Here is a 27893-nt window from a genome sequence, read left to right as displayed (position 1 = left end):
AGTGCCCGACCCCCATTTGGCCGGGAGTAGTGCAAGACAGTGCTCAGAGCAGGGATCCGTGGCACTGACTCCCTGCAGACAGTCCTCACGAGCCCTTCCTGGAACTCAGTTCTGTCCCCACCACCCACCCCCCTCCACTGCCACCAACCCCAACCACCACCCACCCTCCCTCATCACCGTCAGCCACACCATCAGCTGCCACCACAGACCATCAACAGCCGCCGCCACTCTCAGCCTCACGCGTCTCCCTCCCGCCACGACCACCATCACCACCAGCCACCACCACAAACCCCGCCATCACTGCCAGCCACTGCTGTCAGCGCAGGGCTTCCTCCTGGCTCAGGGCTTACGCAGGAACGACCCGAGGCGGTGCTCAGGGACCGTCTGGGATGCTGCGAATCAAACCCGGCTGCGTGCAGGGCAAACACCCTCCTGCTGTGCAGTCGCTTCAGCCCCTCACATCTCTGAGAAGGTGCCTGGTGAGTGCCCCGGGCCTCACTGCTGCCCTCCGAAAGCTCTGGCTTCTCGGGGGCTGGACGTTGGGCCTCTGCTAGCGCCAAGAGCGCAGACGTGCTCAGAGTGGAGAGGGCGCACCCGCACCTCTCTCTTGCTTCCCCCCGGTCCCAGGAAGAGGTCGACCCTTGAGCGGCGCAGATCGATTGTGTCTGCCGTTCCCCGCAGGCAGGAGGGAGAGTGCTCCCTGACTCAGGCCGTGGTCGCACCGGCACTGGCCGTGGCGTTGACTCACGGCCCTCGCTGCGGAAACTTCCGCGGGACAGACCGTGCCCCGGGGTGGAGGACCGCGCCGGCCGGGCGAGAGGGCAGGTGGCTCGGAGCTGATGTCCTCTCTTCCTTTGCTGGCTGCTCGCTCTTGGTTCGGGGCTCGCTCGGGGCTCGCTCCGGGCACGCTGGGGATGGAGCCAGGCCGCCAGTGCGAGGCCAGCGCCCTCCCTGCTGTGCTGTCTCTCCGGCCCTCCTGTCTCCCTTTGCGTCTCCTTGTGTTTCTGTAGTGATGTGGTATCTCTGGGCGAGACTCGAGTTTGCAGATTCCCTTTAGAGAGAACTAGAGTAGAAACGATCCCCTCCTTCTGGGGCCAGTAGAATTGATTTGTACCTGGGTAAGGCGTTCTTCCTGCTGCATTAAAAAATCGTTTCCTGATCATATATATAAATAGATGTCTTATTCTGGTTGGTTGGTTGGTGGGCCACACCCGGCAGGCTCGTAGTCTGCTTTCAGCTCTGCGCTGGGGGTCCCTCGGCCAGTGGGGTGGGGGTTGGGGCGGGGTGTGTAGGGGTGAGGGTGGGGGTGTGGGTCTTGAGTCTCGTTCAGTGTGTGACTCTCGAGACTGGGAGCGCCGTGGGCTGTGCGTGGGGCCCCTCGGAGGCTGAGGTGAGGAGACACACCTCCAGCCTGGGGTTACCCCGGAGGGTGGGGGCCCCACGCAGGGGTCCCGCAGGGGCCGAGGCAGAGCTGGAAGTGGCCCGAGCTTGTTCCGTGGTTCGCTGGTTGGTGCTGCCGTCCCTGTCAGGTCTGGTCCCTGGAAACGTCCTACTTGGCCTGTCCGGATCTTCTCTCTGGGTTCTGCTGGGGCTGGCACGCGTGCTCCTCTCAGAGTTCCGCGGAGGCGAGGAATCGGCTGTCCATCACCTCATGTGACTGGGAAGGGCTGTGCAGCGTGCGTACCCGAATCAGCCCGTCAGACCAGGACTGGCGCAGCCAAGCCGCAGACACTGTTGCTCGGTGTCCCCATCACTGCTCTGCAGACCCCCTATCTCCAGGAGCGCCTGTGCTTCCGTGGGGGTTCCCCTCAGCGGACTCGCAGCGGACCCTCCCTCAGCGGCCCCCCTCAGGGGACTCAGTGAACTCCTCAGCGGCCCCCCCTCAGTGGGTCCCCCCTCAGCAGACTGTTAGCTCTCTGTGCAAGATCTGGAGTTCTTACTCTCCTCTCTTCCTATGATTGCATCTTTCTGTTGTTGTTTTGGCCACACCTGGCGCCGCTCAGGGGCCATTCCTGGTCCTGCACTAAGGGGTCGCTCACTCCCGAGTGAGCTCAAGGGACTGTACGGGGTGCCGGGGACCAGGTCGGCCACTTGCGAGGCGAGCGCGTTCCATCCTGTACTCTCTCTCCAGCCCCATAGTGCATGTTTGGTCAGGGTTTTCTTGGTTCGGGGGTGTGTGTTTTTTTTAAATAAACTTCTGTTTTCCATCTTCTAAAACTTTCTGGGGATTGAGATTTTTTCCCCTTTGTGTGGGCGCGAAGGAAGTCACCCTGCACCCCTGGGTCTCCAGAGATGGGATGGACAAAGCCGGCAGCAGATGTGTATGTGGGGAGGGCGTCTCTCTCTCTCTCTCTCTCTCTCTCTCTCTCTCTCTCTCTCTCTCATTGTTTTTCGCTTTTTGGGTCACTTCTGGTGATGCTGAAGCGTTACTCCTGGCTCTGCACTCAGGAATTCCTCCTTGGTGCTCGGGGACCCTATGGATGCCAGGGATTGAACCTGGGTTGGCCGTGTGCAAGGCAGACGCCCTACTCTTGCTCCAGCCTCTAGCTGCTTTTTAAAATCAATTTTAGTTCTTGTATATCTCAATGTTTAGAAAGCAGTTGTGAGAGTTTATTTGTGCAGGGGCATAGTCAAACAATTCAGACCTTTTCTCTTTGAGATCTGGAGATACTCAGAGCTAGACTGAGCACATACTTCTTTCTAACGGGCATCTGAGGGGCATCTCGCAGGGAAAACTGCACTTTGTCCGCACGGTGCAAATGTGTCATTGGTTTTTCCCTGAGGAGGTTTCTGCTGATCAGGGGCTTTGGGCAGAGGGGGCTGCCTGCCGGGACACCAGCTTATATCCCCGCTTTCCAAGGAGACCTTTGTCCTGGCCACGGCCCCTCCCTAGAAACCCCCCTTTGCTGGAGACCAAGTGAGCTTGGGGTGCAGCCGCTCTCTCCTGCCATGGAGAACCTTACGGAAACTGCTGTTCCTGCTGGGTTCTGTGGCCACGTGGGTCCCACAGGATTCCACAGGCTCCCACGGAGGCTCCCACGGAGGCTCCCACAGGCTCCCACGGGCTCCTCCAGGCTCCCACGGGCTCCCACAGGCTTCCACAGGCTCCTCCAGGCTCCCACGGGCTCCCACAGGCTTCCACAGGCTCCTTCAGGCTCTCACAGGCTCTCACAGGCTCCCACAGGCTCCCACAGACTCCCACAGGCTCCCACAGGCTCCCACAGGCTTCCACAGGCTCTCACAGGCTCTCACAGGCTCCCACAGGCTCCCACAGGCTTCCACAGGCTCCTTCAGGCTCTCACAGGCTCCCACAGGCTCCCACAGACTCCCACAGGCTCCCACAGGCTCCCACAGGCTCTCACAGGCTCCCACAGGCTCCTCCAGGCTCCCACAGGCTCCCACGGGCTCCTCCAGGCTCTCACAGGCTCCCACAGGCTCCTCCAGGCTCCCACAGGCTCCTCCAGGCTCCCACAGGCTCCCACGGGCTCCTCCAGGCTCCCACAGGCTCCTCCAGGCTCCCACAGGCTCCTCCAGGCTCTCGCAGGCTCCCACAGGCTCCTCCAGGCTCTCGCAGGCTCCCACAGGCTCCCACAAGGGTCTATAAGGGTCTCATGGGGATCCCACAGGGGCTCCATAGGTCCCACGTGGGACTCACGTAGGGTCACAGGGCCAACATGGGGCTCCCACAGGGGTGCCACAGGCTGCCACAGACCCCCACAGGGCTTCGTGGGGATCCCACGTGGGGCTCTGAGGGTCCCATAGCGTCCCACGGGGGCCTTGCTTGTCACATGCCTGGAGCCACACGGCAGGTGCGAGCGCGGTCCCGGCTGGGCTCCAAGGGGGAGACGTGCACGACTGCACCCAGCCCGCACTGACCGCCCTTCACGCCTGTCTGTGCAGAGGAGATGGAGGAGGAGTCGGAGACGGTGGTCGAGGCCGACCTGACAGAGAAGCAGAAGCATCAGCTGAGGCACCGGGAGCTCTTCCTGTCGCGCCAGTACGAGTCTCTGCCTGCCACACACATCAGGTAGGGACGAGGGTCCGTGTGGCCCCCCACTCCTGCACATGGGTCTTTGTGGGGTCCCAACGCCCCACCCGCAGGGATCGGCACTTCCCAGGCCGGGGGGTGCCGAGGCGCAGGGCCGGCTCTGGGCTGTGTCCTGCCCCTCCGCCGTGTGCCCTGCTGGGCAGAGGCTCGAGCCCTTCCTTGGTGGCACCTTGGTGTCAGCGGGGCTGCCGCCTCCAAGGCTGGGCAGGAGGGGGTGGGGAGGCCGGGAGCACTGCCCCGTGGAGACGGTCCTTCAGCTTTCACTCCAGGTCTCGGCTTAGTCCTGTCCATCTTACACGGTTCACGCAAGTAAGGAAGACTTGCGTGAAGGAAGGTCAGCTCTGCCCGTGTGCCCTGGTCCAGCACCCGCTTTCCTGGCCAGTGCAGCTGGGACCGGAAGAAGCCTGGCGGCTGCCCTTCAGCCTGGGCTCTGGGCGGCGGGGCACAGGCGGCTGCTGCTCTCACCCTGTGCTGATCAGTCCCCGGGAGGCTTGGGGGTGTTGGGGGGGGCAGCTGGCCCAGATGTGAGCCGGGTTGAGCTGCCCACACAGCAGCTGCAGCCACCGTGACTCAAGACCCCAAGTGCATTGGTCAATGCAGGCCCCCCAGGTGCCGTGACACAGGACCCCAGGCGCTGCGATGTGGGACCAATCATGAAATTGGTCTCCTGTTGTTTGCTTGCTTCAGGGCCTCCTGGGATGCTCAGAGACTGCTCCTCGCTCTGTGCTCAGGTGCCCGTGTGGTGCCAGGGGGAGATCTGGTGCCCACGCAGAGCCACTTGCGCTGTCTTCCCGACTCCAAAGTTAAATGAAAACCGTTCCGTTGAAAAATCTTCACCTATCCCTGGCTTTCTGTTACGTTTGTTGTGGTGGGTTTTCACAGCTGGTGGCGGGGCTCACTGGGGGGCACCCTTGGGTGGGGGTGCTCACAGATCCCAGAGTTTGCAGTGGTTCCGGTGGTGCTCGCAGGTCCCAGTTTGTGGGGTTGCGGGCACTCTCGTCGCAGAGCTGGGGGTCTCAGTTGGCGTGTTGGCTGCGCTGGGCCCTAAACTCAGCCTGCACCTGCAGGCGGGCACTCTTCGCCTCTGCCCAGGCCCTCAGCTGGGCTCTACTGGACGCGCCGGTTCCTGGTTCTCTGCCTGTGGCGGTGGGGCTGCCCTGCCACCTGGGCACATTCAGGTTGACACCCGACTTGCTCAGTGTCGTCAGCAGGCCTGAGGTCCCGGGCCCCAGAGCTCAGTGTTTCGGGCTGGGATCTCAGTGATGTGGCTGTGGGGTGCTGATGGTGCTTGCACCCTGCCTCCCGGTGTCCCCTGTTCTGGGTGCTGATTCTGCATCGTCCCTCCAGAGGGTGGACAGGCTTGGTCAGGGCCCAGACGGAGCCTCCTGGATTTCTCCTTGGCTGCCTTTGAGCTGCCTTGGCTGCCTCCTGGATTTCTCCTTTGCTCCTTGGCGTATGTGTGGGCTCTGGGCTCGCAGGTGATGGAACCAAGGGCGCTGGGGCACAGTACGGGTTCCCACTGCTGTGCCCACAGAGACCTGCCGAGCTCTTGCCCACGCCCAGGGATGGAGGAGCAAGGCACAGGGGATGGGGTTGGCCCAGAGGGTTCTCCAGCATGCGTTATGCCCAGACGGGCCCAGCGGACAGGTCTGTGGCCACCCCTGGGGAGGCGCAGAGTCAGCCTGCCACTGTTCCAGGTGGGCCAGCCCAGCCTGGCCATGGGCATCACGGTGATGGACGCCCCTTGTTGCACTAGCCCCTGCCTCCTCCTTTGGCATCTTGACCCAACAGCCTTCAGGGACTGTGTGGCATGTAGGAGCCCAGGAAGCGGTTCAGGCTCCGCCTGTCCTGGCTGCCCCGCCCCCGCCCCGCCCCCAGGGGCACCTCGTCCCGCTCCGCCCGGGACGCCCCGCCCACTCCCCGCCCCTCACGGAAGGCCCCGCCCAGAAGGCCCCGCCTCTCCCGGCCGCCCCGCCCACGCCACGCCCCTCCCGAGCGCCCTGTCCTTCCCAGCATGCCTTGCCCACGCCCTGCTTCTGGCCGCTCCGTCCCGATCGCCCGGCCCCGGGCGCCCCGCCCCTTGCCCCGCCCCCAGGCAACTCGCCCCGCCCCTTGCCCCGCCCCAGGCAACTCGCCCCGCCCCCTCGCCCCTCGCCCCGCCCCGCTGCTCCAGGTGGTCGGTGGAGCCCCTCGCGCCCTCACGCCCGCTCTCCTGCAGGGGGAAGTGCAGCGTGGCGCTCCTCAACGAGACGGAGTCGGTGCTCACCTACCTGGACAAAGAGGTACCGCGCCCCCCGGGGCGCCACTGAGGGTTAGGGCGCCTGCCCGGGTCGGGAGCCCGCCCCTCCTGCGGCCCTCCGGGGAACTGGCCGGCCGGAGCACCCGGGTCCCACCCAGCGTCGCACGTGAGCCCCGAGCACCGAGCCGGGAGTCAGCCCCGAGCACAGAGCCGGGAGTCAGCCCCGAGCACAGAGCAGGAGTGAGCCCTGAGCACAGAGCCGGGAGTCAGCCCCAAGCACAGAGCCGGGAGTGAACCCCGAGCACAGAGCCAGGAGTGATCCCTGAGCACAGATCCGGGAGTCAGCACTGAGCCGGGAGTCATCCCCAAGCACAGGGCCAGGAGTCAGCCCCGAGCACAGAGCCAGAAGTGAGCCCCGAGCACCGAGCTGGGAGTGAGCCCTGAGCACAGAGCCAGGAGTCAGCCCTGAGCACAGAGCAGAAGTCAGCCCTGAGCACAGCCAGAAGTGAGCCCCGAGCACCGAGCTGGGAGTCAGTCCCGAGCACAGAGCCGGGAGTCAGCCCTAAGCACAGAGCTGGGAGTGAACCCCGAGCACTGAGCCAGGAGTCATCCCCAAGCACAGGGCCAGGAGTCAGCCCCAGGCACAGAGCCGGGAGTCAGCCCCGAGCACAGAGCCGGGAGTGAGCCCCAAGCACAGAGCCAGGAGTCAGCCCCGAGCACAGAGCAGGAGTGAGCCCCGAGCACAGAGCTGGGAGTGAGCCCCAAGCACAGAGCTGAGAGTCAGCCCTGAGCACAGAGCTGGGAGTCAGCCCTGAGCACAGAGCCAGGAGTCAGCCCTGAGCACAGAGCCAGGAGTGAGCCCTGAGCACAGAGCCCATTGTCAGCCCCGAGCACAGAGCCGGGAGTCAACCCCGAGCACAGAGCCGGGAGTCAGCCCCGAGCACAGAGCCGGGAGTCAGCCCCGAGCACAGAGCCAGGAGTCAGCCCCGAGCACAGAGCCAGAAGTGAGCCCTGAGCACCGAGCCGGGAGTGAGCCCTGAGCACAGAGCCGGGAGTCAGCCCTGAGCACAGAGCAGGAGTCAGCCCTGAGCACAGCCAGAAGTGAGCCCCGAGCACCGAGCTGGGAGTCAGCCCCGAGCACAGAGCCGGGAGTCAGCCCTAAGCACAGAGCTGGGAGTGAACCCCGAGCACTGAGCCAGGAGTCATCCCCAAGCACAGGGCCAGGAGTCAGCCCCAGGCACAGAGCCGGGAGTCAGCCCCGAGCACAGAGCCGGGAGTGAGCCCCAAGCACAGAGCCAGGAGTCAGCCCCGAGCACAGAGCAGGAGTGAGCCCCAAGCACAGAGCCAGGAGTCAGCCCCGAGCACAGAGCAGGAGTGAGCCCCGAGCACAGAGCCGGGAGTGAGCCCTGAGCACAGATCCTGGAGTCAGCCCCAAGCACAGAGCCGGGAGTGAGCCCCAAGCACAGAGCCGGGAGTCAGCCCTGAGCACAGAGCTGGGAGTCAGCTCCTAGCAGAGCCGGGAGTCAGCCCCGAGCACAGAGCTGGGAGTGATCCCTGAGCACAGAGCCGGGAGTCAGCCCTGAGCACAGAGCCAGGAGTGATCCCTGAGCACAGAGCCCATTGTCAGCCCCAAGCACAGAGCTGGGAGTGAGCCCTGAGCACAGAGCCGAGAATGAGCCCTGAGCACAGAGCCGAGAGTCAGCCCCAAGCACAGAGCTGGGAGTGATCCCTGAGCACAGAGCCGGGAGTCAGCCCTGAGCACAGAGCCGGGAGTCAGCCCTGAGCACAGAGCCGAGAGTCAGCCCCAAGCACAGAGCTGGGAGTGAGCCCTGAGCACTGAGCTGGGAGTCAGCCCCAAGCACAGAGTCAGGAGTCAGCCCCAAGCACCGCCAAGTGCGGTCTCCCAGCTGTCCCCTCCCAGATGGGACCAATTTCCGCGGTCAGGCGAGGCAGCATTTCAGTGCCGGGCAGAAACAGCTCCGCGCTGAGTGGCGGTGGGCGTGGCGGGACGGACAGTCACACTCCCGGCCCCGCTGTCCCGGATGTGGGTGTCGGCCCCCACCACAGCCCCCGGCACGCGCGCGCCTCAGCCTCTCTCCCCAGGACGCCTTCTTCTACTCGCTGGTGTACGACCCTTCGGTGAAGACCCTGCTGGCCGACAAAGGGGAGGTGCGCGTGGGGCCGCGCTACCAGGCCGACATCCCGGAGATGCTGTCAGAAGGTGGGCAGCCCCGACAGTCCGCCCGCCGGGCCCCGCTGGGCAGTCGGAGCCTCGGTCTCCTGCAGGCTGGGTTTCCCTGGGGACGCAGGGCCCGAGTTGTTGCTGGGCCGGAGCCCTTCACCTCTGTGTCAGGAGTCATACTCGGACCTTCCAGAGCCTCCTCTGGGGTGGAGGAGGCGGGTGCGAGGCGCCTGGCCAGCACCCGGCCGACCCGATTCCTTCCCCGGGGCCGCCCCCGAGTGCTGTCTGGGTCACTCCCGGGCACCGCCTGATGTGGCCCCCAGGGCAGGCTCAGGGGGCAGCCTCCGTGTCCGTGAGCGGGAGGTGCAAGTCCCAGCCCGAGCTCCCACATCTCTGTGGTCCCGGGGCAGTGCCCGTCAGGGACCCCGAGTCACCCCGAGGACCGCCGTGCGTGAATCGGGAGCACGACAGCCGAAGGGCGGGAGTCCAGAGACTCCTGAGTGAGCCCGACGAGCTCCACAGGTGGGGGCGAGGCAGCCCCGGGGTCCCCGCTGCAGTAGCACGGGGGGGAGGAGAGGCGGACCCCTCAGCGCCCGGTGGGGACACAGGCCCTCCCCTCCTCTCCCTTCCCAGCGTGTGGTGGGTGGGTGCAGGGTCCCGGCTGCTCTCTCCGGTACCTTCTGTCCACTCCCTGCGGCTCTTCCTGCGGGAAGCAACAACGTGGCAGCCTGGGGACGTCCGGTCCCCGCCTTCCAGCCCCCTCCATCCGCTCTCTCCTGTCCCTCCCTGTCCCCTCCGCCCGTCCCCTCGGTCCTGTGCAGCTCGCACAGAGCCCGTCTGCACGTCTGGGGTCCTCGTCCGTTGGGTCACGCCGTCGGGGGTCCATGTGTGTGGGACAGACACGCCGCCTGGGGCCGTGTCCATGTGGGCTCCTCCTCCCATGGTCGCTGGGCTGTCCCGAGCCGTGACCCCTCCTGCTCAGTGCGCCCTCCCATCCACTCCCGGGGGCGCGCACTGCGGGTTGCTGCTGTCCCTCCCGCTTCTCGCTGGACAGTGCCCGGACGGTCCCCAGCAGGTCCGAGCGTGTTCCTCACCAGTGTGCCCTTCCCCCAAGACCCCCATCCCCGGGGTCGTGCTGTGACCAGGCATGTCCCGTGTCCCCAGGAGAGTCAGACGAGAGGGAGCAGTCCAAGCTGGAGGTGAAGGTGTGGGACCCCAACAGTCCACTCACTGACCGGCAGATCGACCAGTTCCTCGTGGTGGCCCGGTGAGCGCGAGGGATGGACGGGCGGGGGTCTCGGGGAGGCTCCGCTTGTCGGTGTAGACAGAGGCGCTGTGGAGCCCAGCACGTCAGGCGGAGACGGACGGGGGTCTGGGTGCGACGGGTCACTGAGGAGCTGGCTGTGTCTTGGTGTCTCTTCCCGAGTCTGCACGGTCCCCAGGGTACGCGCCCTGCGGCCCTGACAGGCCCGTCCCCTCCCTCCCGCAGTGCCGTGGGCACCTTCGCCCGCGCCCTGGACTGCAGCAGCTCCGTGCGCCAGCCCAGCCTGCACATGAGCGCCGCCGCCGCGTCCCGGGACATCACGCTGGTAAGACCACTGGCCCGGAGCCTCGCGCCCTGCCACTGCGGCCGGACGCTGACAGAGCCCAGCCCGGTCTGTGTGGGTCTCACAGGGGCGGCCTGGTGTTGTGTCTAAGTGAGCTGGTCATGGGTGGTCGCGGGCATCTGGGACTCCGATGCTGCGCCCTGACCATCCGCCCCCTGTGAGGACATCTCTGCTGGTCCCCAGTGTGTCTCTGTGCCCTCCATGCTCTGAGTGACCCCCGCCCCGGCCTCTGCTGGGCCAGAGCTCAGGGCTGATGCCTGCCCTGGCCACTCGCTGACCACTGTCCCCATTCCTGCCCTGCAGGGGCTTCTCTGCCGGGACATGGTGGAGCAGGGTTTAGGGCACTCATGTCATCTGCTTCCGCGGGAAGGGACCCCGCCTCAGCCCCGTGCTGCCTCCCTGTCCCGTGTGTCGTGCCTTTTCATGAGAGCACATGATCTGCCCGCTGCGTGCATACCCGAGAGCCGGCCCCCGAGCCTGCCTCCTCTGGCCTCTCCCAGGAGCGCCTCATGGGGGGCCCGTCCCTCCACGGTGCTCTGCCCTGGGGCCACGTGGTCAGGCCACGGGCTCGGTCGTCCCGGGAGGAGGCATGTGCTAGAGTCTGCGTGTGTCACCGGCACCTTTACCTGTCTGCACACGTAAGGTTGAGTCAGGATGTTTCCAAGCCTCTGTGCCTGTGTTTTGTCTGTTGGGGGCCACACCCAGCAGTGCTCAGGGCTGACTCCTGGCTCTGCACTCAGGGATCACTCCTGGCGGCTCTCGCTCGGGGGACCGAATGGGGTGATGGGATTGAACCCAGTTTGACCGAGTGTAAATCAAGCGCCCTGCCGACTTAGTGCTCCAGCCAGTGTGTCTGCATTTTTAAGGTTGTATTTTTTGATTTTTCACTGTATAAAACATCAGGTAGTAGTTGTGGGAACTGGATAGTACAGCAGGATGGGTGCTGGCCTTATACACAGCTGACCGGGTTCGATCCTGGTACCCCGCATGGTCCACTGAGCACTGCCAGGAGTGAGCCCCGAGCACTGCTGGATATGGCCCCAGGGTAACAACAAAAGTGGGGATTTGTGACTGGATTTGAGCTTCGGGGAACATGGAAACTGTCACGTCTTCACTTGAGGTAAACGGGGTTTGGCTTCACCCATGTAAGATAGCGAAGCCCTTGGGGGGTCATGATTTTTAGAACGTCTTTCCTTGGCCTTTGGGATGATACTGAAGTCCGTCAGAGTCTTCATCTTCCCTGGACAGTAGGGGGTCCTGTCACTGCTGAGGACTGGAGGCAGTTTCCTCAAGGACCAGAAGGTTCTGCTCAGCTGGTCCCCGGAAGTGTCCTTCAGTGCCCGCCTGGCCCCTCCTCCTTCCAGCATGCTCTCAGGGCGAGCTGGGCCCTGGTGGGCCTGCAGGCCGGACCGTGGCTGGACCGTCCGTCCGCCCATGCCGGGCAGCTCTCGCAGTAGCCGGCGAAGCTGCGACCCTGCCCACCTCGGGGCTTTCTGCCGTGGAGGGTTTGTCCCCCGGCCTGCCATGCTCGGTGGCTGCTCCCTGCTCTGTGCTTGGGGTCACTCCCAGCAGTGCAGTTTTGTGGCCCGAGGAGGGGCGGCCCGGGCTGGTTCCCTTCCTTGTGTGGCTGTTCTCCGTAGCTGGCTCTTCGCTCTTCTCTCCGTCTGCTCTTCGCTGTGCTGTCCCCGTGTTGCCGTCTCAGGACTAGTCTTCGGCCCTTTCCTCCTGACGATATTTGAGGGCTGACGGTCCTCCGTCTTCATCACCGTGGCTGGATCTCGGAGTTCGCCACGTAGGCCTTCGTTTTCGTTCTGTTCTGACTCTTTCCTATTTGGCCTCGTGATTCGGCGGCCTCCAAACAGGAGGTCCGTGTGAGCCCCCGCTACTGTGGGGGCGTGGGCACAGACTCTCCCGCGACCCTCTGGCCTGGGCCTGGACGGGGCCTCCCAGTCCTCTGTCCCGGGTCTTGCGAGCTTGCCCCGGAGTGCTCGGGCCTCAGCCCTGCTGTTCCAGCCGGTGTCCAGGCGTGGGGCTGCCCCTCGCCCCGTCCTGCAGAGCCAGGGCACAAGCTCCGCGCCCCTCCCCCGCGTCCTTTTCCAGGGCCTGTAAGAGAAGCGTTTGCCTCATCCATCCGTTAGGGCACCGCGAGGTGGGTGTGCTACCGGCCGAGAAAAACTCATTTCCTTCCCCGACTCGTCTTCAGAGCACCTGTTAATCATCAGAATGACTCTGCATCCAGGGCGCTCAGCCTCAGGTGCTCCGTGTAATTACGAACCTTGAGCACCGCTGGGTCTCGGCTGGGCCTGGCTTCTGGGGCTGGGTGAGAGGTGGTAATCAGGCTGGAGCCGGCGTCCTCCCCCGCCCCTCCGTCCTGCGCCTCTTCTGGAGCAAGTTGTCCGCATGCCGCTCGGAGGCGGTGCAGCCCAGCAGCACTGCTGGTCGGGGCCGGGTCACTGCTGTGACTGTGCGCTGGCCCCCACCGGGCAGGGCCAGTTGGTGACTGTGGCACGGCCCCACCTGTACCTGTTTCGGGGCCACACCCTGTGGTGCTCCGGGGTCCCTCCTCCTCTGCTCCATACACATGGGGGTTGAACTGGGGCTTCCTGCACCAACGCATGCTCAGAGCCCGTGGAGGGGCCTCTGCGTGGGAAGACCCCCAGGCAAAGTGCAAGATTCCAGTCCCCCGTGGTGGGAAGTTGAGGTAAAGTCGTTCTCAGGGCCACTCGGTCCCTCTCGCTGCCCAGGGGCTGCAGTGAGGGTGTAGCTGGCCTGAGAGTCCAGCTGGGCCCCGAGGCCGCCACTCTCCCTGCCCGCCCCCCGGGCCAGGAAGCCCTCACAGGCCCCACGGGCCTCTGTCCACTCCCTCTGGCAGCCAGGGCCTGGGTCTCAGGCACAGCCGGGGCCTCGCGGCTGGCGGCCTCTGCGGCGTGGCGCATGGTCCTGCTGTCAGCTGCGTCTCTTGGGTCCGTGTTCCTGCCCGCCTGCTCCTCCCCGAGACACCTTGCTGCCCCCCAAACACACACACTGGGCCTCTGCTTTCTGGTCTGCTGTCACCAGCAGGGGCTGGTCTTTGTGCTCAGGTGCTGGCCACATTCACAGACACGCACCTGCAAAGGTCCACGTGCAAGTTTGCACTTGCTTCTGCCTTTTCCTTGCTTTCTCTCCCTTCCCCCCCTCCCTCCCTCCCTCACTCACCCTCCTTCCCTGCCTCCCTTTCCTTTCCTCCTCCCTTTGCTTTTGGACCACCCCACCTGTGCTCAGGGCTGACTCCCGGCTGCACTCAGGGATGGCTCCGGTGGTACTTGGGGGACCATCAGGGATGCCGGGGTCAGGCAGCCGACAAGTGCAAGGCAGCGTGCTCCCCACTGTCCTGTTGCTCCTCCCCACTGTGATTCCTAACAGCAACAAACGCTACTTGGAGCGTGGAGGGCGTTGCCCACCGTGGCTTCGCGGTGTGGTACTTCAGGGAGGACACGGTGGTAGGCACGGCGGGTCTCTGCCGCCTCCCGTCAGCTCTGCCCGCGTGTCCCCGCAGTTCCACGCCATGGACACCCTGTACCGGCACGGCTGTGACCTCAGCAGCGCCATCAGCGTCCTGGTTCCCCTGGGAGGCCCCGTGCTGTGCCGAGACGAGATGGAGGAGTGGTCGGCCTCGGAAGCCAGCCTGTTCGAGGAGGCACTAGAGAAGTACGGGAAGGACTTCAACGACATTCGCCAGGACTTTGTGAGTGGATGGAGCCCGCTGCCCTGAGCAGAGCCCGGGACGGCAGTGCCTGGGCGCCACCACGGATGGGGCCCCGCAGCAGGGTCCCGGGGTCCAGGGAGGTGACGTGACGTCTACCCGTTGCGTGAGCCTCCACGGGCGTCACAGCCTGTCGCCTTCCCCGGCTTGTCGTGGGCCCATTCCCAGAACGTGTCCTGGTCCTGCTGTCTGAAACCGGTGTGGGTGTCTGTCGTGCTGCCGTCACCGGCGTCCTCGGGTCCCACGTCTGTGTGCGGTCTGGCCTCACCCTTGCACCCAGGCAGCGCCCAGGCTCGAACTCGGCTCTGAGTCTCCACGCTCCGAGGCGCTGCCGGGGTCTCCTCTCTCCCTCCGTCCAGCCGGGCTCTGTCCGCTGGGAAGGGGCGGGCGCACGCCCTGTTGCCGCCTCTCTCCTGGCCGCGGCTCCGCTCCCATCCGCTCCCACGTGTGCTCCCACTGCGGCTCTTTCTTCTTCGCTCTCTGTCTCCCTAAGTGACGGGTGATTTTCTGGGTCCGCGTTGATGTTCCGATCGTTGTTTCACTGGACCTGCCCCTCCCTTTAGCTCTCTTGTGAGACGGTGTCTCGCACATGGCTCTCCGGCTTGTTTGCTTCTCATCCACGATCTTCTGTTACGTGCTTCTCCGGGTGCCCCCGTGCCTGGGCCTCGCAGGAAGGAGAGGCTGTGAGCCTCCACTTGTGAGCCGGGGGCACTCTGTGGAATTGGGGTGCTGGCCCCCAGGTGGGTCTGCCCCGTGCAGGGCTGGCTCTGGCTGTGTTCCGGGTGGTGGGCATGTGGGGAGGAACAAGGCGCCGAGACCCCGATTCTTCCTTCCAGGACTCTGGCCAGGGCCCCCGGGCGTGTATGGCTCTGGACACACTGGGTATGGGTGGGGTTGTGTCCAGCCGTGCGGCTGACCGCGTGTGCCCACACAGGTGGGGGCTGGGGGCTGTGGGGACGGGCACCTGTGGTGCAGGGGTGAGGTGGGGAGAGGGTCCACGGTATGTGGGCAGGGCTTGGAGAGGTGTCCACGTTGTATGGACCAGACTGGAGAAAGTGTCCAGAGTCTGTAGACCGGGCCGGGGCAGGTGTGCACAGTATGTGGCCAGGCTGGGGAAGGTGTCCACAGTGTCTGGGATGGGGTTGGTGTCCATGTTGTGTGGGCCGGGCCGGGGAGGTGTCCAGTGTGCGGGGCCAGGCCGGCTGAGGTGTCCCCAGCATGCAGAGCCGGGCTGGGGTGTTTGAGGTGCGTCCGGGCAGTGCAGTTGGGCTCTGGCCCACACCTTCTGGCAGGGCTCGGTGGACACATCGCTGGTGTCCTCTGCTCTCTCCCAGCTTCCCTGGAAGTCGCTGACGAGCATCATCGAGTACTACTACATGTGGAAGACCACGGACAGATACGTGCAGCAGGTAGGCCCGGGCTCCGGGTGCCGTGGGCCCACGGGCCAGCAAGGTTCCTGTCTTGAGACCCACCGCAGGGCTGCAGAGCTGCGCAGGGGGAAGCCAGGACAGAGCCCCGCGCATTGGCAGGGGCCCGGGTGGTCCGGGGGCTCGCCCCGTTGCCCAGGAATTTCCTGGAGGGGCCCCACGCCCTGTGAGACCCACTTGGGAGGACCCCTCTTCCCGGCCCTCCTTCCCACATACATACACAGAGCCCGGGGTTCTCAGCTTCCTTCCAGCTCTGCACAGGGGCTCCCTGGGGCTCCGGGAGGCAGGGCAAGGGCCACAGCTCTCTGAGCCCCCAAGAGTCTGACCTTGCCGGTGGGGAGCAGGGAGGGGCCCTGGCGGCCAGAGCGTCAGTCTCACCGGTACCTGAGTAGACCAGGGCCAGCAGCCTGTGCTGCGGGGAGCGGATTGGGCCAGGCGTGTGCTCTGCACACAGGCCTGCTTCGGCCCTCCTTAGCACTGCCGGCACCTTCGGTCAAACTGGACCGAACCGCCCCGTGGCAGCCTGGCGAGGGTTTCCCTCAAGGTCCTAACTCTTCTCCCACCCATCTCTGAGCGACCTTCCAGGAAGGAGACGGGGGCTTCGGTCAGGCGGGGCCTGTGTCCTGTTCACACACACGCACACGCACCTGTACCATGCGCTCATGCCCACGTAGATGTATACACACGCGCACACACGTACTCATGCACACACAGACACATGCATACGCATGCACACGTGATATACACATATGCATGCACACGTGATGCACACGGATGTGTGCACAAACACAGTCATTTACACACGATGCACGCACATGCACACACTCATGCGCACACACAGTGCACACGTGCACACACTCATGCGCACACACAGTGCACACGTGCACACATACTCCTGCACACAAGCGTACAGACACATGCGCGCGCACACATGCCCACACATCTACCAGGGTCTGCGCAGAACGAGCTTGCAAGTGCTAAGGGGTCTTGGCCTGTGAAAAGGGCCAGTGTCCCACAGCGGGGCACGATGGTGACTCACGGTGACCCACAGGTCACAAAGGTCACAAAGCTGCCCCAGGCAGGCCTGAGGTCAGAGGGAGGGACAGTCAGGGCAAAATTGGGTCGGGACAATCAGCCTGAGGTCAGGGGTCTGCACAGTCTCCTGAGGTCAGGCCTGAGGTTGGGGGTCTGCACAGTCCCCTGAGGTCGGGGGCTGGGACACTTGTCAGCTCTGGGCTTCCTGCCCCCTCCCCAGGGCTCCTTGCTGGCTGTCAGTGCCCCCACCGCCCGTGCGTGTCCCTCCAACCTCCAACCGCGTGGCCACTCACTCGCACTCAGCCCTCACTAGCCCCTGAGTGGACCCGGGACTCAGTGCCTGGGCGTCTGTCCCGAGCCAACACCGTGTTCTCTCCAGAGGTCAAGGGAGCCGGCTCACGGCCGGGGCGCCCCACCCCGTAGCTGCAGCCGGACCGTGTGGCTTCCGTGGCAGCTCCTCGTTCCCCTCACGCTGAGGGAGCCTGTGTGGTGCCGCCCCCCCCCCGCCGTGCTGCCCCTCGGTCCCTTCCTGGGCCTTGCCTGTGACCGTCCTTCTCTGTCTCTCGAATCAGAAGCGCTTGAAAGCAGCCGAAGCCGAGAGCAAACTGAAGCAGGTGTACATCCCGACCTAGTAAGTGACGCTGCGGCCTCAGCTGTCGCCGTGGGCACGGTGCTGGCACACGGCGGCCCTCCGCGGGGGGGGGGGGGGGGGGGTGGCCTGGGAGGCGCCTCTGTTTGTTCCGGGAAGCCCACGGGGAGGGGGGCGAAATGACTGTTCTAGAGAGGGTGGAGCTGCCGCCCGCAGCCACCGAGCGTCTGGGCTGGCGGCTGAGGGCACTGCCCCGGAGGGGCCGCTGTGCCCGCCAGGGCGTCCCGCTCCAGGGGCCGGGCCGGGTCCGAGCCGCCAGGGCGTGGGAGGGCTCTCGGGCCTCGCCAGAGCTGGGCACAGGCCCGAGTACTGGGTGGCCGAGACTTCTCAGGCCAGCCACAGCCGGACAGAGGCTGAGGCCAGGCCGGCCGGGGAGCAGGTCTGTGCCCTCCTTGCGCGGGGGCCACACTCGTCCCCCAGGACTGGGAGCAGAAGGAGCCGGGGCAGGCGACTTCAGCCACGGGCCTGAGAGGGGGCATGGCTGACGCCTCAGGCCGAGCAAGACAGCAGGGACGGGTCCGGGGGTGCCCCGGTCATGAGTGTGGGAGCCGCCGGGAACCCCGTGTGTCCTCACGCCCCTCCTGCTGAAGTCTCGATGCTGGGGAGAGTGAGCAGGAGAGGACAGTGCAGCTCCTGGGGCCCGAGGGCCTGGGGGAGGCCGGGTGAGGTCACAGGGGCCCAGAGGGGCCAGGTGAGGTCAGAGCGGCCCGGGAGGGCCAGGTGAGGTCACAGGGACCCGGGAGGGCCGGGTGAGGTCACAAGGGCCCAGGAGGGCCGGGTGAGGTCAGAGGGGCCCAGGAGGGCCAGGTGAGGTCACAGGGACGTGGGGGGGCCAGGTGAGGTCACAGGGGTCGAGGGGGCCAGGTAAGGTCACAGGGACCCGTGGGGGGGACAGGTGAGGTCACAGGGGCCCGGAGGAGCCGGGTGAGGTCATGGAGGGGTGAGGTCACAGGGGCCCAGAGGGGCCAGGTGAGGTCAGAGCGGCCCGGGAGGGCCAGGTGAGGTCACAGGGACCTGGGAGGGCTGGGTGAGGTCACAGGGGCCTGGGGGGACCAGGAGAGGTCACAGGGGCCCTGAGGAGCCGGGAGAGGTCAGGGATTGTCCAGTACTGTGCTACTGCCGGGGACCAGGTGAGATCACTGGGGTTGGGCCCACAGGAGGCGAGAGCTGCTTGGGGTGCTCAGCTGAGGGCGTGGAAGTTCTGCCCACCCGCAGCCCGGGCACGTCGGCAGGGGCAGAGCCAAGGGATGGTGACCCCAGAGCGCGGCAGCGCTGGTGGCCGTGTTCTGGCTGTCGTTGAGACTGGAGGCCGGGGCATGCCCTGGCGCAGGGTCTGCTCTGTTGCCTCCTCATGCCCCTGGTGGGCCCGGAGTCGGGGGCTTCTCCGCGCCCTCCCTCCCCCCCGTTGCATCACTGTGTGTCTCGTTGAAAGCAGCAAACCGAACCCGAACCAGATCCCCAGCAGCAACAGCAAAGCCAGTGCCCTCAACGGCACCACGGGCACCGCGTGCCAGCCCCAGAGCCCGCTGCCCGGCCGGGCGTGTGAGAGCTGCTTCGGTGCGTCCTGGGCCCGGGGGGGGGGTGGCCGGTGCTTGCAGGGTCACCTGCAGCTGGGAGCACGCGCGGGCTGGGGTCCACCCGGGGCCCGTCCCGGGGGTCAGAGTGGACAGACCAGCCCGCGCCCTGCCCCACAGCCACACAGTCTCCGCAGTGGTACTCGTGGGGCCCGCCCAGCATGCAGTGCCGCCTGTGTGCCGCCTGCTGGCTCTACTGGAAGAAGTACGGGGGCCTGAAGATGCCCACCCGCAGTGACGAGGACAAGTTCTCCACCAGCCCCGCAGAGGTATGCAGGCGCCCGGCCCACGCTCTTGGGCCAAGGCGCTGGCCGATTTTCAGTTGGGTTTTAGGTGATTGAGGATGGTAGTGGGTCATGATGGCGCCCCCCGGCACCGAGGGCCCCCAGGCTGGGGTTGGGGTCACTCAGTGCCTGCTCTGGCCAGCCACATGCTGCCCCTAAAGCCAGGCGGAGCCGTAGAGCCAGAGGGACACAGGGGGTGTCCGGAGCGTGGGGTCGTGCAGATTGCCACTCCCTTCCCTCCCCTCCCCTAACCGTGGGCTGCTGGGACATGACCGAGCACCGTTCAGGACAGACTGAAAGGCCAAGTACGGGCGCCCCAGAAGTGAGGGGACCCCCACTTGTGTGTCCCGTGGAGGGGCTGACACCTCCCATCCTTCCTGTCCCCGCGGGTCGGGTGGTGCCGTGTCCCGTCCCCGCGTGGGTCTCACTGCCCCGCCTGGCCCCGCAGGACCCCCGTGCCCGAGGCCACCTGTCCCGCCAGGCCACGCAGGGGATGCCGGTGCGGAACACGGGGAGCCCCATGTCTGCCGTGAAGACGCGCCCCGCCTTCTTCCTGCACACCACCTACTTCACCAAACTGGCGCGGCGAGTGTGTGGGAGCTCCCTGGGGCTGCGGCGCGCGGCGCGGAGGCCCTTCGTGCCCATCGACTCGGCCGCCGTGCGCGCGGAGTGTAAGCCGCTTCTCTCTTCCTAGCCCACCCACCGCCCCCACCCAATAAACACGAGCTCTGTGTGTACAGCCTTTCATTTGGGTTTTGGTTTCTTTGTGTTTCTGTTGTTGCTTTTCTTTCACCATCATCTGTCTCGTGCTGCCATTGTCTCATGCCACCCTGGGGAGGGCCCCGGGAGAGGTGCTGGGCGGGGGTGGGGTGCCTGCAGCGCTCTGGGCCGGGACCCCCCTGGAGGAGCTGGCGGGACCCGGTGGAGCGTTTCTCCTCTGCACGGAGCAGCCTCGTGTGTGGCCTCCTGTCCTCACACCTCTGCCCCGGCGTCTGCAGGAACCTGCAGTGTGGTGAGTTTTGTGAGAGGCCGGGGTGGCGCCCGGGCCTCTTGGGCTCTGCCGTTGGTCCTGGGCTGGCTTTGGGCACCGCCGTCCTGCTCTCGCACACAACACTCCTCTTCATGTTTCTCTCTCTGTTGGACCTGGGCCGTGGGGTGGGTCTGTCACCCCACCTGCCTGGGTGTGTCCCTTGCTCATCGGTCTGGGCCCTGTGCCTGGCACCTTCCGTCCTGCAGGGCCTGTGCTGGGAACCCAGGACGTGGGTGTCCCTGGGTCTCCTGGTGGCGATTGGGAATGGCTTGTGGCCCTGTTGTGAGCAGGTGGGAGGCGTTAACCCTTGTAGCTAGATGCTTCCTGAGAGCAGCCAAGTTCTTTGCTGGAGCAGAAGTCGCTAAACCTGCAGGGCCAGGGCGGGAGGGGCCGCCCAGGCCTCGGGCACTTGCCAACTCAGTCTTCATGTGGGTGTGAGCGTTCAGGTTGGTGCCTTCAGCAGGCGTCAGCTTCCCCTTTAAGAAACTGAAACTGTGTTTATTTTTCTTTCATTTTTTTTTGGCTTTTTGGGTCACACCTGGCAATGCACTGGGGTTGCTCCTGGCTCTGCACTCAGGAATCACTCCTGCCGGTGCTCAGGGGACCCTATGGGAGGATGCTGGGAATCAAACCCGGTCGGTCACGTGCAAGGCAAACACCCTCCCCGCTGTACTATCACTCCAGCCCCTGTGTTTATTTATTTCTATTTTATTTTATTCATTTGTTGGTCTTTTGGGCCCTACGGGTCTCTCTGTGCTCAGGGATCACTCCGGTGGGGTTTGGGAGACCTTAGGGTGCTGGGGACGGACCCCGGGTTGGCGCACAAGTGCCCTCCCCGCTGTGCTTGCTCCCTGGCCGGGTCCCGCCTTCCGAGGCGGCCTCGGCGCTGGGCCGTGGGGTGCGGGCAGAGGCGGGCGCGCATCTCCTGGCCCCCACGCGCGAGCGGCCTGCCCCCTCCCCAACGGGGCTCCTCCGTGGTCCACTCGGCTCTGCCCTCGAGGTCCCGTCCCTTTCGCGTCTCGCCGGCGCCTGGTCCCTCTGTGGATCCAGCACACGGGAGAGCCCCGCCCGCTGCCCCGGAGCCGCCAGGGCTGCGTGTCCTGTCTGGTGGCTCCACCTGGGACAGGCTGGAGGCGGCCACGCCCTCCCCGCCGGCCCGCTCCTTGGCCCTGGCTCCCTCGCTGCACCTGCCTCGGCCCTCCCCACACTGGCCACGCCCACCCCACACTGGCCACGCCCCTCCCACGATGGCCCCGCCCCTCTGCCCTGGCCCCCTGGCTGCACCTGCCTCGGCCCTCCCCACACTGGCCACGCCCACCCCACATTGGCCACGCCCACCCCACTCTGGTCCTGCCCCTCCAACTGTGGCCCCGCCCTCCCCACGCTGGCCCCGCCCCTCTACCCCGGCCCCCTCCCTGCACCTGCCTTGGCCCTCCCAAACTGGCCACGCCCCTCCCACGCTGGCCCCGCCTCTCTGCCCTGGCCCCCTCCCTGCACCCGCCTTGGCCCTCCCCATACTGGCCACGCCCACCCACGCTGGCCACGCCCCAGCCCTGCTGGTCCGGCCCCCACTGTCACCGCCCCGCCCCACTGGCCCCGCCCCGGTCCTGCCCCAGGGGCCCTTCCCCCCACTAGCCCACCCCTTACCGCACTTGCACACACCCCTTACCCCCCCACCCCCGTCCCCGCCTGCTCAGGGCTGCGGGCTGGCGTGGGCACCAGTTCCCTGCCCCTGAGCTGCCTTTTTCCGGATGGTGGGGACCGATCCGCCACCCTCTCTGCAGGCCACTGCTGAGTTGTCACCCACGCGGTTTCGTTGTGCGGGAAATGCCCCGTGTGTGGGACTCAGGGGCGCTGTGGCTGCGTCCTGCCCCTTTCCTGGGTGCTCAGGGCAGCACCCACGTGGCTGTGTGGAATGGCAGGTCCCCGGTGTGGCTTCCGCGGGCTGACACTGCCCTCGAGGACAGGTGTCCCTGAGACCCGCACAACAGGCCTGCGCGGCAGACACGAGCAGAGAATGGGGACACGCGGGAGGAGGGGTGAGGGGTGCCCTGCTGCAGGAGGTGTCAGGCCCCCGTGTGACCCCAGACTCCCTGTGAAGGGCACAGCCCACCTGCTTGCTCTGCTCTGCGGGTCTGGGTGCTGGGAGGGCGGGGGCTGGGGGCTGAACAGTGGACTCTGGGCGATGCCGAGAGGGATTCAGTTCCCCACGCTCCTCGGCATCCTCACGAGAGGCCCACTCTGTCCGGGTCAGCAATCTCCCGGGACCCCATCCATCTGTGGCCCCCATCATCACCCTGGGACCCCACCGTCCACCTGGCTTCTCCCACCTGGCCCCCACCATCCGTCTGGGTTCTCCCGCCATCTGTCTGGGGCCTCCACCATCCGTCTGGGTTTCACCACCACCCGCCTGGGCCCCCGTGGTCTGGTCCTGGTTCCTTTAGTCTGTGGCAGCCGCGGTGCTGCAGACACAGCTCACAGCCTGTGGTGGGTGTGTCCCGGGGCCTGTCCCTGCTGGCAGGGACCCCTCAGCCCTCAGCGGCACCCGAGGGCAAGAGCGTCATCAGAGGGCCTCACCGCTGTCCTCTCCCACTCTCTCCGCAGACGCAGACCGACACGCTGTGCTCCCCGGGAGCCCGCCCAGGAGCCGGAGCACGCGGAAGCCTCTGGCCTGCATCATCGGGTCCCTAGGTGGGTGTCTGTGGCCCCCGGCCCTCCTGCAGACATTCCGAGCCAGACTCCCCGATGCCCGGTGCGAGCCTCCCGCCCCAGCCCACTTCGTCACTGCATACTTGAGTCTGTTGACTTCTTCAGTGCCTCATTGACCAGAATGGGTAGAGATACACTGTGATCATCAAGGAGCAGACCTCGAAATCTTAGAGAATAGAAGGTTTTTGTTGTTTTCTGGTCTCCAAGCTGACTCCTGACTCTGTGCTCAGGGGTCACTCCCAGTGCGGTGCTGGGGATGAGCCTCAGGTCAGACATATGTAGGGAAAATCTCCCCTGCCGCAGGGTCTCCATGGCCGCTGAACTGTCCCCTGAGGTCCCGGCGTCAGCCTCTTCCTGCCCATCTGCCTTCCCGGAAGCAGAGCGCTGGGTCCTTTGGTGACTTGGGGGGTTCTGGTGAGAGGCCACACCTGGCAATGCTCAGGTGTTACCTCTGGCTCTGCACTCAGGGCTCACTCCTGGCGGTGCTCGGGGGACCCTCTGGGGTGCTGGGATCGACCCAGGTCAATGCCCTCTCTGCTGTGTGATCCCTCCGGTCCCCTCTGTGACTTTTCAAATGAGGTGAAACATCCTGGGGTAGAGCAGTCACCAGCGGGTTTGCTCCCTGCACGTGGCTGAGCCCGCCTGCCCCCCCCCCCCTCCAGCACCCAGCACAGAATGGAAGATGGCAGGACTGACCTTGAACCTACCCCCAAGGAGACTGCTCTGGGTCGGACTGCCTCAGGCGGTGTGCACAGAGCGTCTGTCGCCTCTGGCGGTCTGGGGTTTGCTCCAGAAGCCCCGGAGCAGGCGCCCACCCCCGCCTCTCTGCAGGGAGGAGACAGCTGGCAGAGTCGCGCCTGACCCCCGGGTCTGGCCTTGCGGCCGCAGAGCCCAAAGCTCAGAGCCCAGAAACGGCGTGTCCCTCGCCAGAGCCCCCGCCCGGTGCCCTGCGGCTCTGCGCCCTTCCTGGGGGCGAGGAGGCTGCTCTGACCCCCCAAACACCACACGTCCCTCAGGGACCTGCCCCGGCCTCCACCTTTGCGGTCTGTGTCCCCTACAGAACCCTGAGAGCTGCCACCCGACCCCAGGGAAGGTTCTGGAAGCTGCACTGCCCCGCTGCAGAGCGCTGGTGGCAGGCCTCTCCTGCCAGCTCCTCCCACTCCCGTCTCTGAGGGCATGAGTCCCTGAGTGAGGCAGCAGGGGACCGGGAGGTCACCAAGCCCTCGGTGCACACAGGGGGCATCCGGCCAGCTTCTGGGTGCATGAGGGCAGCCACGGGGGGGGGGGGAGCAACGCGGAGGGTGCCAGGCATGTGAGCCCACCCTCGGGCTACCGGGAGACAGCACCTTCCTGCCCGAACCCTCAGCCAGAGCCGGCCCGGCCGCCCAGGTTCCGGCGGCCCCCTGGGTGCCCTGCCCTGAGCACCTTCCTCCCTCCTCAGAGATCCACCCTGCAAGGAAAGCCGTGATCCGGCCCGCGCCCAGCCTGAAGAGCCCAAGCACCAAGCGCATGCTGCCCGCCCCGAGCCACGCGTCCCTCAGCATCCTGGGCAAAAGGAACTACAGTCACCACAACGGCCTGGACGGTACGTGCCGGGGGTCGCCCTTCCTCAGGCCACACCCCACCTGGTCAGGCAGATCCTCCCGCTGGCTCCTCCCGGAAGAGGAAGGGGAGGCTGCCCGGCCCCGGGGAGCTCTGCCCTGTGTCCTGCCGGCCAGCTGCTCACGAGGAGGGTCAGGGCCCTCTGCCGGGGACCTGGAGGGGATATCCCCAGACCACGCTCACATCCACGGCGACACAGGCTCACTGTGGAGCACGCTCGCCGGTGCACACGCAGGTGCTCTCTCGCACACATGCTGAGCTGCCCTGGGTCCACATGCCCCGTGGGGGGAGGGGGGACACACTTGCTGTGCTGTGTGCTCACTGTGGTGCTTTTCTGTGCTGCTCACGCACTGCATGCTGACTGCTGCACACAGGCTGAAAGGCACGCTCAGCACACGCATGCTCGCCTTAGCACACACTCAGATACACAGCACACTGCACTCGAGCTGATACACACTCAGTGCACTGCACATTGATGCACTCGCTGCACTGCACTTCGGCTTGTGTACAATCACTACACTGCACACTGATGGACTCACTGCACTGCACACTGGCCGATGCACTCAATGCACTGCACACACTGGCCGAGGCGCTCATTGCACACTAACCGATGCTCTCACTGCACACTGACCGATGCTCTCACTGCACACTGACCGATGCTCTCGCTGCACACTGACCGATGCATTCAATACACTGCACACTGGCTGATTCACTCAATGCACTGCACAATGGCCGATGCACTCAATGCACTGCACACACTGGCCGAGGCGCTCATTGCACACTAACCGATGCTCTCACTGCACACTGGCTGAGACTTTGCACACTGGCTGATGCACTCAATGCATTGCACACTGGCTGAGATTCTCACTGCACACTGACCAATGTTCTCACTGCATACTGGCTGAGGCTCTCACTGTGCATTGGCCGATGCATTCAATGCACTACACACTGACTAATGCACTCAATGCACTGCACACTGGCTGAGGCTCTCACTGCACACTGACCGATGCTCTCACTACACACTGGCTGAGACTTTGCACGCTGGCTGATGCACTCAATGCACTGCACACTGGCTGAGGCTCTCACTGCACAATGGCCGATGCACTAAATGCACTGCACGCTGGCTGCACACAGGCTGATGCACACAGCTCAGCTCACTGGCTGAGATGCTCATGCCTGCTGTCCTCCTGTGCAGATGTTGGGTCTGCCATGTGAATCAGTGGTGCTCCTGGGGCTCCTCGCTGCTCTGTGATCTCTGAACATGGCAGTGATCCCCACTCCTTTCTCCTGATACATCTTTTAACTGCTCAAGAGCTGGGTTGGAAGCACCTCAGGCGGGCAGTGAGCGCAGCAGTGCCGTGTCCGGGCTGGGGACTGAGCCTCTCCCTCCCACCCCAAGGGCTTCTCTGGGGCTCGGCCATGTGACGAGTCAGTGGACTGAGCTGCTTCCTGGGGACTGGGAAACACGCAGCGCCTGGCGCCGTGGGCAGCAGCGTCCACCTCGCCCCCGGATGCTGACCTCTGGCACTCTGATGAATAAAGCTCTCTGGGCTCACCAGCCTCCTGGCCTCAGTTTCTCCAGTGACTGCTCCGCCAAGGGAGGAAGGTGGGCAGTCACCCCTGGGAGCACAGACCAGGAGCACCGAGGGAGGCAGGGAGGACGTCAGGAGGGTCGCAGCGGGGAGGCAGACGCCGTGGTGCCTGCTGGGAGCTTGACAGGGAAGCAGGAAGCGCTTCAGACACGCTCCCCGGGTCTCTCCACTGTGGCCCGGTCTGTTCCCGTGTGTCTGCTCTCCTTGACCACGTCCCGTATTGGTTCTTTGCAACACATCCATTGTCCGTTCTCCATGTCCACTCTCTGTGACCACACCCCATCTCCTCCATGGCCACCTTCTCTGTGACCAGCTGCCCGTGGAAGTCCCTCAGAGACACTCTGGGGCTTTCGTGAGAGTGGACGTGCGAGTCTGGTTCCCGCCAGGCCACAGGAGCTCTGGTCTGGGCCCTGGCAGCTCGTGGGGTCAGGGTGCAGTCACCCCTCTAAACAGACCCACCTGGACACAGGTTGCTGGCCGGGCGTGTCCTGGCACCCGGGTGCCTCCCTCGGGGGATTCCCAGATGGAGAGGAGGTCTTCGCCCCTGGGGCAGCTCTGTAGTGTGGTTGGGGACCCCCATTCGGAGCCCCCAAAGGCTCAGTCCCAGACCCTCCTGGGCCCAGACCCCCATGCCCAGAACCCCTGTGCCCACCCCCCCAGTGGCAGACCCCCTGGCCCAGGCTTTCTCAGGAGCATGCGGAGACGGGCCAGGTGGCACCCCCGGGAGGGCCCTGGGGAGCCTCGGTGCTGGAGGCCACACTCGGTTCCACGCCCGGGGCTGACCCCCAAGCATCTCTCTGGCTGAGGAGGTGCCATGGGGTCTGCAGGACCCACCAGCCCCGCCCTGCCAACCCTGTAGCTCCCCAAGTCTCCGTGAATCTCCCCTCCCGGTTCTGTTAGAGTAAGCGCGTGGCGGGGGGGGGGGGGGGCTGGCTGGTGGGTGGGCGCAGACCTGGGAGTCTGGGGGGCAGGGGAGGGCGGGGGCTGTGGGCGGGGCTGGGGGGCTGGGGGGCTGCAGCCCGTCCTGCCGCTCTCGTCCAGCCACACGACTTGGGGCTTCCTGGGGGCCACTTCAGGGACTCTTGGCCAAGTCTGCAGTGCTGCGGGGGCCCAATGGGCCGGGGCGGGTGACCCCGGGCGGCACTGCCTCCACCCTCTCCCACCCGCCCTGTCTCTCGCTGGCCCTTGAGGTGACAGGCCTGTGCCCAAGTTGTGTCCGCGGCTGCCTTGTCCTTTCACCGGTTGCTGAGGGCATTTGTCGGGGTCTGTTCCGTGGAAACGCAGGGTCCGCCTCAGCCGCCCGCAGGCGAGAAGGGGGCCGGGGCGCGGGGGCCAGAGGCAGGGTCGGGACTGGGCTTCCAGCACCCCTGCACCTCAGTGCCTCCTTTCCCTCCGCGGTGCAGGCTCCTCCCAGACCTAGAAGATCTAGAACCTTCCGTCCGCTGCCCTGCTCTCACACAGTGGCTGTGGCCGGCCTGACTCTGGCACGTCCCGGCCCGAGGGAGCCGCACCCGAGTGCAGCGCTGGCCTCTCCTTCCCCTGTCCACTGCTCTCACCTGCCCCAGGCTCCTCCCCATGCGCTGCCCTGAGCCAACCCGGAGGCGGGCAGGGGACGCCAGGTTTGTGGGGTCAGGCGGCCCCGCAGGCGGCCGCAGAGTTTCGGGGAGCCCTGGTGACATCAGAATGCAGCACACGGCGGACAGCAGTGAGGCTTGTGTGACCCCCACGCTGGGGTCTGGAGCCCCCGAGAGGACCCACACGCTGAGGCCGGGGCTGTGGGCAGGGGAGGCGTGGGGACCCGCAGGTGGAAGGGACACCCACCTCCACGAGACCCTCAGTGCCCCGGAGAGACCCCCTGGTGTGCGGCCCCCCTGCCCTGTCTCGGGGAGCGTGTATGGGGGCTGTGCCACGCCCATCCCCCTCCCATCCCCTCCCCCTCCCCCCCTCCCCTCCCCTCCCCCTACCCCCTCCTCCTCCTCCTCCGTGTTTGTTTGGGGGCCACACCTGGTGGTGCTGGGATGGAAGCTGGTCACCGCGCAAGGCCAGTGCCTTCCCCATCCTTTCTGGAGATGCAGGGGTGAAGTGGGGAGGGCAGCTGGTGTGGCGTCTGGCTCGGGGTCTCAGATGCCACGAGGGTGCGCTCGCCCCCAGCTCTGGGGCAGCCGTGGCTCAG

General features: G+C 65.7%; 1 protein-coding gene across 2 annotated transcripts in view; it reads left to right on the top strand.

The window, feature by feature from the left end:
• MTA3 (metastasis associated 1 family member 3) overlaps nucleotides 1–25693 on the top strand; it is a 38126-nt gene extending 12433 nt beyond the window's left edge. The window contains exons 4-17 of one of the 2 annotated variants that reach the window (XM_056130530.1): nucleotides 3901–4027; nucleotides 6267–6330; nucleotides 8391–8508; nucleotides 9634–9736; nucleotides 9959–10058; nucleotides 13612–13800; nucleotides 15153–15227; nucleotides 16853–16911; nucleotides 18362–18486; nucleotides 18624–18772; nucleotides 19236–19458; nucleotides 22422–22508; nucleotides 23968–24111; nucleotides 25528–25693. In XM_056130530.1, the coding sequence (XP_055986505.1) occupies nucleotides 3901–4027; nucleotides 6267–6330; nucleotides 8391–8508; nucleotides 9634–9736; nucleotides 9959–10058; nucleotides 13612–13800; nucleotides 15153–15227; nucleotides 16853–16911; nucleotides 18362–18486; nucleotides 18624–18772; nucleotides 19236–19458; nucleotides 22422–22508; nucleotides 23968–24111; nucleotides 25528–25553 (1589 nt within the window). In that variant the 3' untranslated portion in view covers nucleotides 25554–25693. The remainder of the gene's footprint in view (nucleotides 1–3900; nucleotides 4028–6266; nucleotides 6331–8390; nucleotides 8509–9633; nucleotides 9737–9958; nucleotides 10059–13611; nucleotides 13801–15152; nucleotides 15228–16852; nucleotides 16912–18361; nucleotides 18487–18623; nucleotides 18773–19235; nucleotides 19459–22421; nucleotides 22509–23967; nucleotides 24112–25527) is intronic. The other variant, XM_056130531.1, reaches the window with a different exon arrangement.
• The last annotated feature ends 2200 nt before the right edge of the window (nucleotides 25694–27893 follow it).

The sequence above is a fragment of the Sorex fumeus genome, unplaced genomic scaffold (assembly GCF_029834395.1).
Source record: "Sorex fumeus unplaced genomic scaffold, SorFum_2.1 ptg000079l, whole genome shotgun sequence".
In the NCBI taxonomy this organism is placed as follows: Eukaryota; Metazoa; Chordata; class Mammalia; order Eulipotyphla; family Soricidae; genus Sorex; species Sorex fumeus.
This window is presented reverse-complemented; position numbering and strand designations above follow the sequence as displayed.